This window comes from Oxyura jamaicensis, chromosome 3 (genome assembly GCF_011077185.1).
Source record: "Oxyura jamaicensis isolate SHBP4307 breed ruddy duck chromosome 3, BPBGC_Ojam_1.0, whole genome shotgun sequence".
Classification (NCBI taxonomy): Eukaryota; Metazoa; Chordata; class Aves; order Anseriformes; family Anatidae; genus Oxyura; species Oxyura jamaicensis.
In genome coordinates, this window is record NC_048895.1 from 20,490,948 (window position 1) to 20,510,929 (window position 19,982).

The following is a 19,982-nucleotide window of genomic DNA, read 5'->3' on the forward strand; positions in this document are numbered from 1 at the left end:
TTCTCGTGGAAAGGGGTAATAATTCATTTTTGGTTCTGTGATATTCCCTTGAATGAGTCCCAGTGAGGGAAGGATCTTTGGCAAGATAAAGTTAATGGGTTTGGGACTTAGATACAGAGCAGTCACAAGCAAAGAGATTTTCAGACCTTTGGAGTCAAAAATTCTCATTCTCCAAAAAAATTCTCATGGAACAGCATTTCCAAAGAGGAACCTGGGGAAAGTGAGGGGGAGAAGAGGATGCAATGCAAGAATGAAAGGTGTTGCAACAGTGGAACATGCAGGAAGTTAAACCTGATTTGAAAGAAAAGCATGGATCTGTTGAAGCGCTGTCGTGCAGAAATATCTTTCCCTTTGTCTTCTCCTAGCATAATTGCTTCAAACAGTTTATTCTTAGAGAAACACTTGCAAATCGCAGAGCGTGAGGGCAGCAGTCAGGCCTGACTTTGTCCTTTCTGGCCCAAAACAACTGCAGAGGTTCTAAAGGAGCAGTGAAATTCTGATGGATGTGCTACCCAGTTGGAACAGTGAAAGCAAAACAGAGCTCCTGTCTGCATTTCTAATGCCTGACTGCTGTATTTCTGTGCAAGGAGTTCCCAAGAGAGGGCAACGGGCTAGCCATCTCTGATTTTGATTCAAGCTTAGCTTGCCTAAACTGCTGCTTCCACGGACTGTTTTGGCATTGAAGAATTTTGAATTAGTAGGACAATGAAAAAGTTAATTACTGTATCCTAGAAAATTGTATAATTTAGTTCCAACTGCATGGAAGTACATAGTTCGGACACTAAGCCCGTTCAGAATCTGCTGTGTTAAATAAAAGTGCTCAGCATTTGTATTCTTTGAAATAACATATGATTTATGTGGATTTTCTGATGTATTCTATTGCAGGTTCTTCAGCAAAAGCACTTGTGAGCTTGAAAGGTAAGCAACTAATGTTATTTACATGTACAAATGAAACAGCCATGCTGACCTTCAGGCGTGCTTAGTTTCTGGCTTCAAAAACTTCAAGAAAATAACACTGAAAAAGAGTGTTGTTTTGTTTTTGGGGGGGGGGGGGGGGAGTAAAATACGATTAGTTTTATTGTGTTTATTTGCTAATTCTATAGATTGATAATCCTTGGTGATTGAAACTACGTGTGTCGTGGTGTATTTAGACACTAATCTTCTGGGTGGCATTCCTGAAGTGTGTTTCTTCATAAGTACCTTCTTAGGCATCAGGTTTGATGAGAAAATTGATGTAATTTTTTTCTGTGTTGAGGGTGAGATAAGAGAAGGATTCTCAGTGAGATGTAAACGTGACAAAATTTACATTAGGAAGGAAATTCATAATCCCATTGTGTTTTCTGTCAGCAAGTTGTAAGCTAACTCAAAAATCTTTTTCTTACATCTTTTCTTTGATTTTTTTTTTAATGGATATTACATTCAAATTTTGAACACTTACAATCTACCCAACAATAGAAATGTATATATTACGAGCCTTATATTACACAAGGAAGACATGGTCTGCTGAATCTGTTTTAATTAACATAGCTAGTTTCAGTTAAATTTGTTTGACTTGTTGATGTACATTCTATTAATCACTTTTTAAAGTGAAGGTAGCCTGGTCTTTGAGAGCTTTACCTTCTCCAAGATTCAGTTACAGCCATGATAAAGCTGTCTAGATGCATGTTCCCCTGTAAGTGGAAATAATGGAAGTAACTGATTCCAGCAAAGGAGGTTCCTGAAATCTTATTTTTTTTCAGGAATAATAAAGTTTTGTTCATGTTTCTCCTTGTACTGAAAATATCTTTCAATTTTTTTAGTTAATGTTCAGAACAATTTAATACAAATATTGAAATCTAAAATCCATTTATAGTTGAACCCAAAAAGACACTGCAAGTAACAAAATATATTAGTAGACGATGATGTTATGCTAACTTTTGGGTAATAGCTCTGTTAAAACACACACACATATGGCTGTGTATATTAATAACACAAATTCTTCACAACAGAGGGAAGCTTATCCAATTCGTGGAATGAAAAATATAATTCTCTCCAGAAAACACCCATTTGGAAAAGCAAGAATGCTGGTTCTGCTGTGGAAATGGTAAGAAGCAATAAAAAGACAACTTTTGGATTGGTTTAATACTGTAAAGTTAATCAAATGCCCGGATCAAAAAATTTGTGAATTCATACTTTCATAATCTTAGAATGTTAAACTATATTCTTCAAAAGCAGTCTACACAGTTTCAATATGAGCTGAAAGCATTTTGCATATATGAATAAGCAAACTAACTAAATTGCTGACCTTGTTCAAGATAGTTCATAATCATTTTCCCTCTCTTTTGTAGAGAAAATGTGTGAAATGTTGAAATGTCTGTACTGAATCTACAGACCTTGAACTTAGGAAACTCCGTTTCTTATTAGCCATTTGCTTTATCTCATGAAATATTTCTAATTTTGGCTGAGAACTGATGCATAAGGAAAAGGAAGCGAAAACACCAGAGTGCACATCTATCATTGTGCCTTCTGCGGGAGAGATTTTAATAAAAATAAAGACATGTTAGGGAGATGTCCTGCAGAGTTCTGAGAGGACTCATAAGAGGACCTTACGTTAAAGAACGGCCTTGGAGTGGGGGAGTGAAAGGTAAAGATAAAGGCCCTGAAGCCTCCAAGGGTATTCCCCCATTGTTTAGGTTGACTATTTCCACCTCTCTGAAATATCCCATTGTCATTTCTTTCCCCATTGTATCAAGTTCTTTTTTAGAAAAAAAGTTCTTTTGTAGAATATTCTGGACTTCTCCTACCTTACCTAGTTACTTGATTTTTGGTTTGGTTTTGCCACCAGGTGTAGCACACCTGATGCCTTGTTTGTCTACATATGTATTACTGTGTGCTCTTTTTACTACACCCTGGAGAGTTTATGAAATGCTCCCTCAACAGCTATGCAGATCTTTCTCCCATACTCTTTTGGCGCTGCCTTCTTCCACAATAACAGCAACCAACTTGCCAATTCTCACCTGATTTTTATTCAGATCACAAGTTGTTTGTTTATTATGAACTGCTTGCTTATTTGAAGGGAAGAATTTTGTTTAGAAACTAAGGTACTTGCCTGCTCTCCACGTAATCAAAATATCTGAGAAGCATCCAGTAGAGCATTAAGCAACGTGACTAACATCTCCTGTGTAGTTTGTTCTGTGATTTTTATCCCTGCAGAGGGAAACTTAGACAGAGAAGGTATTTATTTTGGTAGGATTCATGCAGTTACATGTTTACATGTTGCTATGTGCTCATGCTGGAGAACTACAAAAGTCTACAAAATGCAGTTCCAGTGACTGGAACTTTATGATGGCCCTTACTTCCCGCTGGAGTTCACATTAAGCCATAATATTTGTATCAAAACTTTGTTAGTCTTTAGGTAAGCTACCTGTAGGTATTGGGGAAAAAAAAAAAAGGGATTCAAACTTTGAATTTGACTCTGTATTCTGTAGAAAGCCAGGACATGATCAGAGGATAAACTGATGTTTTAGCAGTGGCCCATGTTGTTGAGATGTGATGTAGTCTTCTATACTAGGTTGAGTTCCATGAACGCTGGAAGTTTTGCAGATATGTTGTACTACCAATTGAAAACTCTTCCCCAAAGTGCCTGACCTGTTCAGCTAAGATAGATAATTATTCCTTTTAACACCTGTTCTTTTATTCTGCTGTTAAGCATCTGTTATCCAGACTGATAAAAGTTTGTTGTTTTGGATAGTTTCTTGGAATAGAATTTAGGAGCTTCTGTTGAGGGTTATAAAACAGTTCACTTAATCTGTAACATAGCCTTAGCATAAGGTTGAAGGAACTTTCATGTTTTGTCTAGATGGAGTATTTGTGTTCCTGTATTGGTACATGATGTTTATGGGGTATAGTGCCACTAAGATATTTTTGAGGAAAAAAATGTTGTTCTAGAATCAGCATTTCAAATATCAGGACCAAAACATAATTGCAAATATTTAAGAGAACCTGACGCTTCATCCTGAGAGCAGAATGCTGTGATTAAAAAAAAATGTGGAGTTTAGTGATGTAAGAGTTTTTATTGTTGAAACGGGTTTGTGGATTTATTTCCTTGCTCAAAAGTTAGAATAGTTCTGACCTCTCTTTTTTTTTTTTTTTTTTTTTTATCGGTGATGGTTTGTCAAGGCCAACAGGGATGGTATAAAAGAAATAAAAAGATACAATTGAAATCTAACATTGTTTTTAAGATTTAATAAATTGGAAGGTGTGAAGAAAAGAACTCACTCAATGCATTTATGTGCAGAGAAAAACAGCATCCAGAAAAATTAACATGAGAAACTAATTACTATGCTAATATGCTGTGGGCACTGTTTGGTTCCCTTGCCAGTGTGCGTCTCTTTTCTGTTTGTAAAGTATACAAGGAATAGGAGTTCTGTTTGCTGAATGTGCTTAGGTGTCTAGCACATATATGGCACTGCTGTTACTTAAATACACCAGTGTCATTAGATTTATAAAACATATAGTGTAACTTTCAGTAAGAAAGAGACACTTCCCTGGGAAAGCTCCAGCTGCTCTCGTGGCATGGGACAGGTCATTTTTTTGCTACTGCTAATTAATTCAATTGGGAGTATCTATTTTCAAATAGGTATATTTAAGAATGACATTTAATAAATTTGTGACTGATTAAAGTAAGTGCATATTAGTGATGTTTTACTTCATCCCGTTGGTTTACTTTGTTTCTGGCTGCTATTAAGGGCTTATCTTTGTCATCAGTATTCTTCACGTCTGAGTGCTACAGATTTCATACCTATGCGGTTTGCATACAATTTGGAGCATTTCCACCATTTCTACTGAAAGAAGCAAAATCTGCATTTGTTCAGCCTTTACTCGTCACCTTTGTTAATATTTTGAATGACAAGGAATGCTACCTTGTGCAGTCTTGGAGTTCTACAAAGGAGAGACATCTCAGTTGTAGCTGGCTCCTGTGCTGGGCCACAAAGTCTTCAGTGAAGGGAAAGCTTCCTACTTTCAGCACTAATAGCCAGTCACAGGTTACTGTTTTGTCCTCATTGAATAGTCTTTTTTTGTTTTAGAGTTACATGTTGCAGAATAACTAAACAGAAGTGGTTGAAAAGGGGGAGGCAAGTTTCATGACACATATTTGCAATATGATTTCTCATTTTCAATCAGCCTTCTAATTCTCTTTGAGCTATAACATCTTACCACCACACAAGTACATTTTAGCATAAATTCTAAATTCTTCTCTTATATGATATTTTTATATAACTTACTCAAGCTTTGCTTTCTTCAGGCATTAGCTTCTTAGCCTTTTGCAGCGTAGGCATTTTCGATGAGTTTAAAGTTTTTTTTTTAAAAAAAAAAAAAAAAAAAACACTTTATCTGACTCATAGGAAGTTCTTGAAAGAAATTTTATATAAAGCTAATGTTTTTACTGGGAACATACCAAAACACAGTATGAATAAACATTTTTACCCCCAAATTTGGAACAAACTGCTTGAGAGTTGTGCTTATAAACAAGTACTTTTTTAAGCTTTGATACGCAAGTTTTTAGACACCTAACTTCTATGGAAATAAGTGAGAGTCAGGTTCTAAATTCTTCCATGGAACTGAGCCAACAGAACAGTAATGGGTTATAGTTAGCATTGGAAAGCCCAGTATCTTAAATTCCTTCCTCTCTTCTCTCAGCCCTTAGGTTTGTATCTGCTAGGAGGCACTATTTATTGTATACCGTGTGCCTCAAATCCAGTAGGTGGCAAGAGAAAACATATTCCATTTCTATCACCATGAATTCTGTGCATGTACAGAGAAATCAGTGCTTTTTTCTTGTAATTCATTCTTAATTTTGATACGTGCAGCCCTTCAGAAATTCAAAACGGAGTCGACTCTTCTGTGAAGAAGATGACAGACAAATAAACACAAGGTCACCCAAAAGAAATCAGAAGGTTGCGATGGTTCCACAGGTACCTGCATGTATGCGGATATTTTTTTACCAAAAAGGGGAACAAGCCTATCTGTGTTAGCAGAAGATTAGAATATATTTGTTTTTCAAGTTGCATTTTCAGTTTATGAATATGCCTGTGAGGAAAGCTGTTGCTAGGAGTAAGCCACAGTTGAAAACAGATCTGTATTTTTTTCCTCACCACTGGGTTCCTAAGTTTATTTGTGAGAGCACTTGCTCTTTTTGACCCGGGACATAAGCGTACAGAGCTAGAAAGCAGTCCATAATTGCCTGTCTTGCTCCTGTGAACAATCATATCCTGTAATCTGCACAATTTTTTTCCACTTCAGTTAAAAACTGACTACAATTCTTCCACGAACTAACTACATCATTTAGAAGTAGAACTTTGTGTTCCCATAGCTAGGAACTAGCTTTAGATTAGTAGCCAAAATGCATTCATGGCCATCTGCACCTTCTTGATCCCGTAACGATACTGTCCTTCACTTCAAACAGCTTGGTTTTCTATTCTTCTACTTGTCTACTCCTTGGTATAGCATGAAAGAGCAGCAGTAATTTTTCTCACCCTTTATTTGCAATGTTAGACAGGGCAACATCTCTTTGTCTCAAATAATTGACTCTGTAATACCTTTATCATCCAAATCACTTCTCTGTATGTACCATCACCTTATGAGCCTGGATTTGCCACACTGAAAAGATAGTATTTGAATACTGGTCTTACTTCCTTTCTGAACTGTAGTGTGTAGTGTAGAATAGGGAAGACCTAGCAATTGCTGTTTTGCTGGGTCCGTTTTGTCAGAGATGAGGACCAAGGCATTTTTCTCTTTTGCTATTATGATTCCTTAACAACAGGAAGGCCTGGATAATGTCCTAAGCCCAGTTAGTTTGTACTTAAATGTCTGTTTCGGGATGTCCTGTGGATTGCTAGATAAACCTTTGTGAGAGACTGCAGCTACTGTAGCTCACAGATGTTGCCATTGTGCTATGCTTTGTTTCCTGAAGTTCCAGCAGAAGAAAGTGGAACTGTAGCTAGAAGGCAGTAGTTCAGTGCAGCAGGAGCCAACAAGATGGAAACTTTATGCTTTATTATTGCTGCTACTAAATGTCATTTTTGAGCATTTAGACAAGGATAACAGCAATTATGGCATGGGGACCCAGTTAAACTGATATTCTCGAAAACCTGTTTTTCAAGTAAGCTTTTCTATTATTTAAGACAGCCATCCCTGCAAGGAAATTACAGAATTATTCTTCTACAGTCTTGCTTAAACACAGTATTGGGTAGTATGCATGTGATCTAAGACAAATGCCTTGTCTGGGGATTTATAAAATAGCTTTCAAACTTAGTTAAAACTTGATTATGTCCATGATAGGAACTCTTCCATTTTATAAAAAGGCGACACTGCTCAGGGCTTTGACTTGATTACATCAAATTAGTAAGAGTGGAATCACTAGTGCAAATGAGGGAGTTGGCGTTGCTGGCATTTGAGTCACCAAATCACACATGCCAACTTGAGACAACGTTCAGTGGTGCCTCAAACATTTGAGGTCTGTGTGTAGTCAGTGCCAATACTGTTGTTACTAATAATGTAGTTTCACTGTCGGAAAATGTTTTCCTTAGAAGAGCTTCATGTAGAGATGATTTATATTGATCCTGTTAAAGTTTGCCATCTGTTTTGATTGCGTTGCTGATATAGTGCAGTGAGGACAATTGTAGATCTGCAACACAAAAAAATGTCATGAAACAATATGTGCAATGAAGATGTAACATTAATATATGAACTTTTATCAAGAAAACCTGGTTTAATAATTTGAATATTGAAGAATATTAGACCATGTTTAACTGTTTCCTTTATTTTACCGTATAGAAGTTTAATACAACAATGCCAACGCCAGACAAGAAGGCATCACAGAAGATTGGTTTACGGCTTCGTAACCTGCTCAAACTTCCTAAAGCTCACAAGTGGTGCATATATGAATGGTTCTACTCAAATATAGATAAGTATGTATTCTTTATATAAGTATTTTATTCGTATAAAAATAAGTCATTTTCTGAAATTGAGCTACAATTTTCCATATACTGGTTACACATAACAAAGTTTATTCTTAAATTTTTAGATCGTGAAAATTATTGTTGTTTGTTTGTTTTTATAATGAGCAACCTACTTGGGTAGCTCTTTTAGTCTTCTATGGAATGTCTTCCTTCATTGAAATATTTTTCTTTTTATGATCTCTGCCTCTACCAAATAGAAGACTTTATTCATATACTTTTATCTTCTGAAGTGTGAAGTTATCAGAACACCTAAGCCTTTTTGAACCTTTGGGTCAGTGGTACACAATGGAGATGGAAAGGAGACTGCTTCCTTCTAAGATGCTGCTTCCCTAAAAGTTACACGTTTTTATCTTGTATATTTATTTCTCATTATCCTGTTTTTATTGTGATCACTAACAGAGTGCTGGGTTATGACTATTCAGGTCACCTCTACGTGTCAGAATCTTTCTTGGATCTCCTAATTTATACCTCTCAGATTGTTTCCACAGTCAATACTTCAGTCTTTTGGCACTTGTTCTCTTAACACCACTGGCTAGGTGGTATGAATTATTTGAAAGAACCATTTTAATTTAGTCCCTAATCACGTAAAAACTAACAATTCTAAAATGTAAAAATTGTTACTGGTTGACTATTATATGAAACACTAACATTCAGTATTCTAAAGGATGGCTTCAGATTTAACAAGCAGTCTTTTCCAGAATTTATTCATAATAAAATAATTACTGTTCTTTTTTTCCTGTTTTAATCAGGATTGCTGTAGCTGTTTTCCTTCAGCAGGCAGTCATAGCAACAGAAGAACATTTTAGGATATGTTTACCTCAAGCAGAAAAACTGCATGTTCATTTTAGTTTGTTTATAATTCTGCTGTGGAAGTTCTTTTGAAATAAGTAGTTTTTACATACATTTTTTTTCCTTGGTCTTATTCGGAAAACAAACAAACAAAAACCTTATTATTCCCAGTAGTAATTTTAATATCTGATGCTTATAATTTTGATATTTATAACAGTCCAATAACTTTTATTTTTTCTCAAATAATTGTCTGTGGAGCTTTAGGTCTATCAGTAAACTAAAATTTGTGTTTAGCGGGAGACTCTAAAAACCTTTTTGATAGTTATCTTACATTACAAGCATACACTGGTATGATTATGTTAAGATATTATCATAGCATAGCTTACTAAGAAAGTACATATCTGCAGAAGAAAAACTGATTTATGTTGTGAGTGATACGATCTAGACAATATGAAGCAGAGAAGAGTTTAAAGCATAGAGCTGTCAGCTGATGAAATACGGCGCTCTCTACAAAGCTCAACGTATTTTAATCAAATCTTATCCTCAATTGACATCATCTATTTAAATGCCGTGTGCCTGCTATAAGTTTTTAAAATATTTGAATCTTTCAAACTACCATCTGATTATATATCTTCTCTGATTAATAGATTATTGAGGCTGTTTCAGTTGGATTCTGTCTACAGTGCTATATGTAGGATGGTTTTCTGTAAAGTTCCATTGACTTCTGACACACCTGGAGACTTCTAAGGAACAACTTACTACCACGGTGATCATAGACCCTCCCAGAACCAGATACAGCTGTAGCTTGCTTACACCACATCGCAGACCTTCCAGTCTTATCAATAGGTTTATAGTTTGCCTGTTTAAAGTGGAGGGATAGTTTTAAAAAAAAAAATCAAATACAGATATATATATATATATATATATATATAAAGAAAAAGACAGTTGTTCTTTGCAACTTTCTTAGCTGTCTAATTTAAAGACACTGAAACTGGATAAAATAAAACCTTTATACACTTAGCTTTTTCTTGAGCACCACTGATGATCCTTAGCAGTTTACTTTCATTTCATGCCACAGTTGCAGATCCTTTTACTGTAAAATATTCTCTTCCATTCTTGCCTGAGTTTCCTTATCTCCATGAACCTTCCCTCTCTCCTGACATCTGATACATTCAGTTGAAAGTGGTGTTGCTTCCAAGATCCTCTCTCTTATGGGATATTTCCCTCTTAAACTCCAGTACCCTGTAGAGAATAGGGGAAAGTGGCTTTACCTAGGATGCAGTTATTCTTTTGTTCTCACCAGGTGAGATTTACTTCACTTGCTACAGCCTTTAATCATTAACCTGCTATTAGGCAGGCATATCCATTGCTGCTCCCTTGTCTCCTCAGCCCAAGAAGAATGTGGTACTACAAAGTAAAAGACAGTCATAAAACATAAGGTATATCATTGTGCTATGACAGGTCATAGCATCAAAGAAAAATTCATAACTTGGGTAGGTAGTTTCTCTCAACTGTCAATTCTGTAGTAGTGATCCTCTGCTTTATCATGGAGCCATGGTGTGAAGGAATAAAAGTCTTCTGTATAGCTACTGACAATGACAAGTTGGCTCAATTTCCTGTTTTTTTGGAACCTTCTGTTGAGAAGCTGTTTATAATTGAATGGATTTATGAAAAGGGTACTATTTTTCTATTCCTCAGTATCACCTTGCACCTATTGTCCTTTCCTTCACTCTTAATACCTCACCGTATGTTTATGGTTTCCTTTAGTGGGTTGCAGTACTTTCATGACGCTTCATTGGCTTTGCTGAAGTTTCTTTTGATGTTTCAACAGACCATTATTTGAAGGAGATAATGATTTCTGTGTATGCCTGAAAGAATCTTTTCCAAACTTGAAAACCAGAAAATTGACAAGAGTAGAGTGGGGAAAAATCAGACGATTGATGGGAAAACCACGGAGGTAATTTTCTCCCCCTCCCTCCCCCTTTCCCTCTCTCTTTCTCTTCAGTCAATGATTACATGTAGCTTTCATGTTACCTGAATTGTTCTTTTAAATTATTTTGCATGCAGGTAGTAAAGCTAAATAATAGCTAAGTGTAGAACAATTTTTTATTAGAATGGTGTTCTCTGAGTGCTTCTCACCCCCCTCCCATTCCTTGTGTGTGTGTGTTCAGTCCATGCAGTTGTGATGAGCCTATACTTTAAACATTCTCTTCCCATCCTAGATAACTTGAGTGTTCAAGCTGGGCTATGTTGAAACTATTACTCTTATCTTCCATGTTGCATTGCTTCCTGGCATGAAGCCAGGCCAATTTGCCACTACATGTTTTCTGGATATAACTAGCTCTTTGTGGGGAGAACAAATGCATGTTTTATTCTCCTTTTTTTATTATTATTTTTTTAAACCATTTTTTAGATCCTCAGCTTCTCCTGGCTGACAAAACAGGGGTGGGGGAAGTCACCCATATAATATTGAACATCATAGATGAGAATCCAGAGTTGAATGAAAAGCATAGTTTTTCTTCTCTGATCAAGAATTCTTGGATTTTAAACGCAATGACTCAGTTCAGTCTTTTCATGGAATCTATACAATTTAGGATAGAGAAGAGAAGGCTCAGGAGGGATCTCATCTGTGTGTATAAATCCCTCAGGGAAGGGTGAGAGGACAGGCTCTTTTCAGTGATGTCTAGAGACAGGGTAAGAAGCATTGAGCACAAACTGAAACACAGGAGGGTGCTGTCTGAATGTAAGGAATCCGATTTTTACTGTGAGGGTGATTGAGCACTGCAACAGGTTGATGAGAGAAGCTGTGGAGTCTCCCATCTTGGACTTACTCAAAGGCCATTTGGATGTGGTCATGAGCAACCTGCTCTCAGTGTCCCTGTTTGAACAAGAGAGTTGGACCAAGTAACTTCCAAAGATCCCTTCCAGTATCAACCAGTCTGTGATTCCCTAAATTCTGTAAGATCAGGAGAAAAAAGGTGCAAGTAGTGTTCAGGTAAGAAAAGACTGGTTTATTTACATAAACTACTAAATAAGAAAACTAAAGCATTGAATCAATTTCATAGGTCACTGTATTGAGTCAGATTGTATTTTGTCTCATGGAGGCTATTTAACCTTACGAGGCTGTAAACAGCTTTACGTAAGAAAAGTGCTACTCCATGAAAGGCAGCAGAGCCACCTTAAAAATAGCTCCTTTTGGAAAGGTGTTTGTATCATTTAAGCTAAACTGTGAGTTTTTAGTTCTTCTATCATTATGCTTCCCACTGAGAGGGAGTTGGTGTAGCTGGAGCTTAAATCATCATTTACTCTTATTCATTTGAGTTTTGCTGAAAGTACCACCATTTAATGGATGTATAGGCTTTTTTTTTTTTTTTTTTTTTTTGGAAAGAGAGCCTCATGCTTAAGAAGCCACAGTTCTAAATGGTCAGGAAGTTCTTTTACGTGAATCCTAAACTACAAGCACTTGACTGGATGTAGAGTCTGGTTTTGTTTGTTAACCAAAAGATGATGAGATCTTGCTTTTTGTCAGCCTAAAATAGGCATTTGTTTGTTTTTCATCTCTTTAATAATTAAAAAATAAAAAAAAATATTGGCAACATTTTGCAGGATCTCAGGAGAGATCCTTGGGCTCAGTTATAACAGATTTTGAATGATTCTAAATCAGTTGAATGCTTTTTCAAGACAGTTTTCATCTAGCTCTAGAGCAAAGTCTCTGACATTACTATTCTGTTAGAACTGTCTTGTCTGTCCTCGGTCATATGCAAGTAAGCCAAATTCCATGGCCATACTAGTATCTTCCCAGGAGGGAGGAAAAAACATATGACATACTACATTCACAGTGTTAGTGGCAGAGAGAATAATAGTTTTGCTGTGTGATAGCTGTGCACATGGTTGTCTTTTTTCTTCTCCCATTTTGTGTTAAATATATTGTAATATTTTCTTATGTCTGCTGCTACTTTAAATGTCCTATCACACCAGCATCAGTGTGGTTGGTTGGCACAACAGTATTCTTCCTGGGAGCCTGCAAAGCTTGTAAGATTCCAGTAGACTCTGGGGAAAGATATACTCCAAGAAAAGGAAGAGGTAATAGTTAGTCTTGTCTACTCTATATAAATTTCAGTGGGGTTGTGAAATAGGAATGGATGTGAATTAAGCTTAGATATGCCTGTCCTGACATTGTATGATGGTAACAATGCCCGTGTTCAAACTTTTGTGATCAAGGTAGAAGCCTAAAAGAGTGTTCAACCTCTTAAATAAGTCTCTGCAGAAAACTAAAGAGGTTGCAATGTGATCTCTACTATAGTTTTCACCTTCATTTTTTTTCATAGGAATGATACAAAGATGAGAGGACCTTTTTTAAGGACATTTTGAGGGAGAAGGGCTTGGAGACTTCCTATGACAGAAGGCAGAAATACATTGCAAATACTTCCTAACTCCATGACCCACAGCATTTGGGAAAGAGTCTCTTTGAGAACATCTGGGCTAGTAGTGAAACATTCCTAATGTTTATGTTGTAGGGCTTTCAGTGTCATTGATTATGTCTGTTCTTGGCCTTTTTTCCTCCCTTATTTTTGTCTTGCTGTGTTTAATCACTTTGTTCTCCTGAAAGGAATTGAAATGCCCTGACCTGCATTTTGCTACTTAACATTTAGAGCACATGACAAGCCGTATCTCACACTTGTTCTTCTCCAGTAGTAAATATGGGGCAAATAATGTCTTTAAACAGGAATATCCAAATAAGCTTTGCATAAATCCCCCAAACACCATATATCTCTACTATATCCCTTTCCAGACATGTTGAATTCCTAATAAGGATCACTAAACAATACACAACTCCAAGGTAAATTCATTCTGCTCTTCTGCGGTAAACCAGTGAGTGGACACACACCAACAGCTGCTCAATGTACTATACATTTATTGACTATACAACAAATAGGGATTTGAAAAAGAAACCTTTGTTGCAGTGCATTACTGCCCAGGTCTAGCAGAAGTAGAGCATAGCTTCAGTTCATTTCTCTTCATGCATTTTTGTGTGTCTTTCCAGGGGCTTAGATCTCATTGTGTTTCATGTTGTACATACTGATAAAAACAGATGGTTCATGCCTTATAAGAACTTTGAAGCCATGAATAAGATAAAAGGCAAAATATGTGTACACACATAGACAGCAAGTGTGAAACTACTGCTTGGTGTGAAAGGAAATGGTCTCAGCACATTGGCAGCTTAAGAGAAATCATCTTATACATACTGCAAGAAATAAATTTTGGAGAACAGCAAAATGGCTTTGTGAAATTCTTTGAGTGAAGGGTATACAGAAAGCATAAGAGTGTTTACTTCAGCATAAAGTAAGAGTAATAAGCAGACTTGCAAATAAGAGCTGACTGCTCAGTGCTACATAATAGATAAATAACGAAGCAAGATCTTGAAAGGTTTTTTAAATGGAAAATAGTTGACAGTATAGTAATAGGAACCAGTGGAGGAGTTATCAGTGTCTCCAAAAACAGCCTTGTAAAGCAGCACTTCTTATTGATCAGTAATCAGTATATAGCTATACAAGTTCTACAGAGAATGTTTAAATTGCACTTGACTGCAGTAAAGCAATTAAGAAAGGTGTAGTAAACTATTTCATTAATAACTACTTCTGCAGTTAAGCAGACCTACAGTAGCACCTGTATTCCTTCTGTTGTTGACACAAGAATTATATTCCTTCTTAACAAGGAACAATAGATAGGATCAAATCCTAATGTCTTTATGCTTTTAGTATTCTCCTCGTGCATCAGTAGATTACAATGAAAATGGATAAAAATAAGTAAGGGCTTTGGGACCAAAACAAAGTGAAGTATGAACCGTTAGAGATTATTTTATTTTTACAGAATTGCCCACGTCCAAAAAAAATTATACTGTTAATTGTGATCAATGTCAGAGCAATTCACCCACATAATAGAGATTTTTGTATCTGAGTTGTACTCTGCATATACGCAAGTAGAAGAGAAAGGAAGTGACGTTTTCTGTTGAGCCTGACACTCTTTCTTACAAAGTCAGTTTAAGTCAGTTTAACTGATCTAACTGATCCAATGGGTTCTATTCTGTATTGGCAAGTAATGGCAGGCAGAGACCTCACAGCAAGTTTTGAGTACAAACACTGAACTAGTATTCAGGTTAGGCTGGATGTGAGACCTGCTTTAGCTTTGTTGTGACACCAGGTGGATCACTGTAAGTAAAAAAAAAAAGTCCTAAAAAGTTGTACTCTTCTGAAATCCTAATGCAAACAGCATTTCTGAGTGTTTGTTGTTGTGTTTTTTTCTTCTTTGTTTTTAAGTAAACTGTTATTCTAGGATAATTTTGGGGATTCAGGCTGTCTAAATCTGTTCACTGAAATCGTTTTCTCTTGAGCACTTCAAGCTTGTTCATTTTCTCTCGCTGAGTTGTAAACTGTGCTTATTTATTTGTTATGTCTTTGTGTATGTATGTTTTCAGTGTTGAATTTAAGTATAGGTTTACCTAATTGTATTACAGATGTTCCTCTGCCTTCTTTGAGGAAGAGAGATCAGCGTTAAAACAGAAGCGGCAGAAAATAAGGCTTTTGCAGCAGCGTAAAGTTGCAGATATTTCACAGTTCAAAGATCTTCCAGAAGAAATTCCATTACCACTTGTAATAGGAACAAAAGTTACAGGTAAATTCTTAAAAACAAACAAATAAAAACCAAGATTCTGCAAATTTTAGTAAATCATAGAGTACTTAGTGTGTATAGGTAAAATAACTTTAAAAGATTACAAATTGTATGTTTTTATTGTTAGCTCTTAGAGAAAGTGCTTGTGAGGATTATCTAGTATTTGTAAAACAGTGACAGGTTTTCGAGATACAAATTTATTATGGTTTACTATTTCTGGTGTTCATAAGCCAGATTTTATTTATTTTTTAAGTCTAGTATATCTGAAAATCCTGGAGAGAGAGGCATAGAGAGAGAGAGACGTTTCAATGCAAAGAGCTGAGTACTGTCTAGAAGTTTAAAATCTGACCTGATACAAAACTTAGGCTCTGTCTTCCATAAACATAAAAAATACCTGTTTCAAAGCAGTTATACAATTAACTTCCCAGTGTAGTTAGACATGTATGCTGAGCATGACATTGTCTTACAGAAAAAATTGCACATAACTGAGGAAGGAGTACTGTTAAAAACATTCCTTTGGAAAATACACTCAGCTGAGTTAAATTTTTTATAAAAACTTGAATTCTTCCATCCTATCTGTTTGTAGCACAGGGTTCTTTTCACTTGAGCACAGTATCTCCCATTCAGGCCATTTCTGTTCATTCCCTTCTGATTTCTTCAGCATCACCGTCCTTAATTCTTGCTGGTGAGCAGGCATGAAAAATGCTGGATCTCCTTACTCTCCTAGAGATGTATCCTTGAGCTGTGTTCTTCGTTGTCTTTCACTAAATATGCAGTTATCTGTGGAAGACATCAAATAGAAATGGTATACAAAATCACTCAGAAATTGATTTTTGCCTGCAGAATCTGACTGTCAGAAGGTATTGAGTATTAAATTCTGTTCTACATAGACATAAATGTAGTGCTAAGGAGTAGATTTGAGAAATATTTGACTTGCAAAAATAAATTTGACAAAAATTAGGTGGTATTTCTAGTGCATACAATTCTTTTTCAGGGTTTACAATTTTTTTTTTAATTTAATCAAGTCAGTTTTGTTTTTAATATAAATATATATGTATTGGATGATGCCAGGGTTACTTGCAAAAGATGCATTAAGTCTGTTTTTGGCATCACAATGTTAAAATATTTGTGTGTGTTGTGGTGTTTCTTTGTTTTTTATATATTTATATATATTTTTTAGCACGATTGCGAGGTGTCCATGACGGACTATTCACAGGACAAATAGACGCCGTGGACACTCTTAACGCTACATACAGAGTTACTTTCGACAGGGCAGGTCTTGGAACACAGACGGTCCCAGATTATGAAGTTCTTGTAAGTATTAACAACACATTTTTAAAATAGTTTTAATGAAAGAAAACAGCCTACAATTTTATCCTTTAATCCAAAAGAATAAAATTCAAAATATTACATCCAGGCTGCATTGTCATAAAATAGAAACAAGCGTACCAGATGCCTGGGAATTTCCAGGAGAATGAGCTCATACTGCTCATGGTTTTATAGAGCAGGATAACCTTCTATAATACAAACGTAATGGCTCAGACTAGAATAACTTACTAGAGCTAGTGTTATAGCCTGAGTTGAGTACGAAGAGGTATAATGAGTGGTGTAAGATCCCAAAGAAAATTCTGCTATGGGATCCAGGCATGATTTATAGAAAATGCTCAAGGATACCTGACCCTTTGTAATTTGACAAAATGAGTAAAGGCTTGTGGTAGTTGGAAGCAAGTATTATGAGTTGATTGAGTCTAATTTTCAAGCTTCTGTGGTAATGATACTAACTGTGAGGACACTGCTTTGCTCAAACAAGTTATAGTTATTTCCTAGCTCTTATGCTTTTGTACCAATTTATGAGGTCCAGGAATGTTTATTTCTAAATGTTCTGTCCTAGATTGCAAAATTTTTAGATGGCATCACATTCTTTAATATCTTATGTAGCATTCAGTCTACCAAGGGATAACTAACTTGCCTGAGGACTAGTCTTTGTTATGATGAGAGCTTGGAGCCTCGGGTGAACTTGTGTTCAGTCATGATTTGTCTGCAACTTGCCAGTAGAATTTTTGGAAATACCCTTGCAAGGGTTTGTTTGTTGTTGAACTGATACAAACTCCAGCAATGGAATATGGTTTTGAAGCTCTTGTTAGCCCAAAAGCAAAATGTTATTCTTTCAACGTTTCTTGGGTTTGAGGTATAGATGTGCATGGTTAGTCCAGATTCCAGAAGTAAAATATGTATACCGTAAGGGGTGTTTTTAATTAGCCAGGCACCTGAAGTATGTCCTTCCTTTTTCTGTCATACAGAGTAATGAACCCCATGAAACAATGCCAATTGCTGCCTTTGGACAGAAACAACGGCCTTCTAGGTTCTTTATGACCCCTCCCCGATTGCATTATACACCTTCACTCCAATCTCCAATTACAGTAAGTTACTTATTTCATGTAATTTATAATATGAACCAGTGAAATACTTTCTGATACGTGGTACAGCTGTTACCTTGTACAGTTTTTAATTTTCTGAGGTTGTTCATTAAGATAATTTCATTTAATAGCTTTATTTAGAGGGATTTACTGGAATCTTCTTTCTTTATAGGATAGTGATCCTTTATTAGGACAGTCTTCATGGAAAAACAAAATTTCTGGCACAGATAGTGAAACACTAGGTGGCTTTCCAGTAGAATTCCTCATTCAAGTGGTAAGTGTTAACTGCAGCTCTTACTTCTGTCATGTATTGTCCTTTTCGTATTTATTCTAATTCTTCTTCAGTTAAATGAATTTCTGTTGATTTATGAGGTGGTGATATTGTAGTATCAAAATGAACTTTTCAGAAGATATTAGTAGTGCTTGTTCTGAGTTTCTTCCTCTTTTTTTATTGTTCTCACTTGTTCATAAACTTTGAAATGTGCTACTCTTAATTTAGGCCTCAGGATGGCCTTATGGGTCCAAAAGTGTCTTCTCAGTTCTGCCAGTTGGCCTGAAAAAAAAATTATTTCTACCTGCAAACTTTGTACTATGCAAAAGACTTTTTTTCATGTAAAATATTCTTGCATTATGCAAAGAACGTTTGCCTGTGTTACATTATCATATATTGTATAATGTTGTATCCAGTGTTAGGTAATGTGCCCTACCTGCCTTGGAGAAGAAAGGAACCACTTTATTCCATGAATGTATGCTATAGATCTTTTTTCTTCCCAGGAGAGCACCAAGACTTGCCAGGAACCAGCAGATCTCATGAGAGGGATTGGTGGTACTTGGACAAGAGCAGGAACAATGGCAGCCACCCCCTACATGTACAAAAGGTGGCCCTTAGGGAGTGCTACAAACACGGTGTGGTGCAGCAGTCAGGGTGTGGAGGTGCTGAAGGGAGAAGCTGCAGTGAAGACCTCAGACTGCAGGAAGTGCCTCGACTCCTGTGGCCTGCAAAAGGTGTGCCCAGGTGGAGGACCTCCTAGCAGGTGGCTGAGCTGCAGGAGGCAGTGAGAAAGCTGCATAGCATCAGGGAGGCTGAGAAAGGAGTTAGATAGCTGGTTTCAGGCAGTCTCCTGTGTACCCACAGCCAAACAGAACGAAACTCCCCCACTGGCACGTGCAGAAGGGAGAGGGGCCAGTAACATGGAAGAATGGAAACTTGCAATGGCAAGGACCAGCAAGAGGAAGAGACTTTCCCGAAAACTTGAGGTGCTGTTGCAGAACCACTTCTGAAGAGGAAAGACCCATCACATCAGGAGAGAAGCTGGAGCTGGCTAACGCAGCTCAGTTTGCTCCTTGTATAACAACCAGCACAACTGAGAAAAGGCGGTGGGTGAGTGATGGTAGTAGGCAACTCTCTTCTGAGAGGTACAGAGGCACCCATCTGCTGACGTTATATATTCTCTAGACAGGTGTGTTGCTTAATGGGGGCTTGTATTAGCGATGTCACCAAGAGGCTACCAAGTGCTGTACAGCCCACTGACTATTATCCACTGCTGCTGTTCCATGTGGGCACCAGTGATACAACCAGGAGCAGCATGAGGAGTATCAAGCAGGACTACAGAGCCCTGGTAACAGCGATAAGGGACTCTGGAGCACAGGTGGTTTTTCCATCAATCCTCCTGGTCAAAGGGAAGGGACTTGAAAGGACCAGTCAAATCTGGTGAATCAGCAAATGGTTACAGGACTGGTGCCACAGCCAGGGGTTCGGCTACTTAGACCATGGGACTTGCCTTGTCTGTAATCTTACTGGCATTACGGAGATGTGGTGGGATGGCTCCTATGACTGGAGTGTTGGAATGAAAGGATACAGGCTCCTTCCGACTTTTTTGCCTCAGTCTTCACCAGCAAGTGCTCTAGCCACACTGCCCAAGTTGTAGAAGTCAAAGGCAGGGACTGGGAGAATGAAGAATCACCCACTGCAGGAGAGGATCAGGTTTGAGACCATCTAAGAAACCTAAATGTGCTCAGGTCCGTGGGATTGGATAAGATGCATCTGTGGGTCCTGAGGGAACTTGCAGCCCCTGTCCATCATACTTGAGAAATTGTGGCAGGGGAA

At 37.1% G+C, this 19,982-nt stretch overlaps 1 protein-coding gene across 3 annotated transcripts in view; it reads left to right on the forward strand.

The window, feature by feature from the left end:
• Nucleotides 1–792: 792 nt before the first annotated feature.
• The window catches only part of LIN9 (lin-9 DREAM MuvB core complex component), a 28,917-nt gene continuing 9,727 nt past the window's right edge, over nucleotides 793–19,982 (forward strand). The window contains exons 1-9 of one of the 3 annotated variants that reach the window (XM_035322459.1): nucleotides 793–918; nucleotides 1,989–2,083; nucleotides 5,850–5,954; nucleotides 7,816–7,949; nucleotides 10,621–10,746; nucleotides 15,304–15,461; nucleotides 16,639–16,772; nucleotides 17,759–17,878; nucleotides 18,048–18,149. In XM_035322459.1, coding sequence (XP_035178350.1) covers nucleotides 849–918; nucleotides 1,989–2,083; nucleotides 5,850–5,954; nucleotides 7,816–7,949; nucleotides 10,621–10,746; nucleotides 15,304–15,461; nucleotides 16,639–16,772; nucleotides 17,759–17,878; nucleotides 18,048–18,149 — 1,044 coding nt within the window. In that variant the 5' untranslated portion in view covers nucleotides 793–848. Of the gene's footprint in view, nucleotides 919–1,988; nucleotides 2,084–5,848; nucleotides 5,965–7,815; nucleotides 7,950–10,620; nucleotides 10,747–15,303; nucleotides 15,462–16,638; nucleotides 16,773–17,758; nucleotides 17,879–18,047; nucleotides 18,150–19,982 lie in introns of those variants that run through there. The other 2 variants (XM_035322460.1, XM_035322461.1) reach the window with 2 other exon arrangements.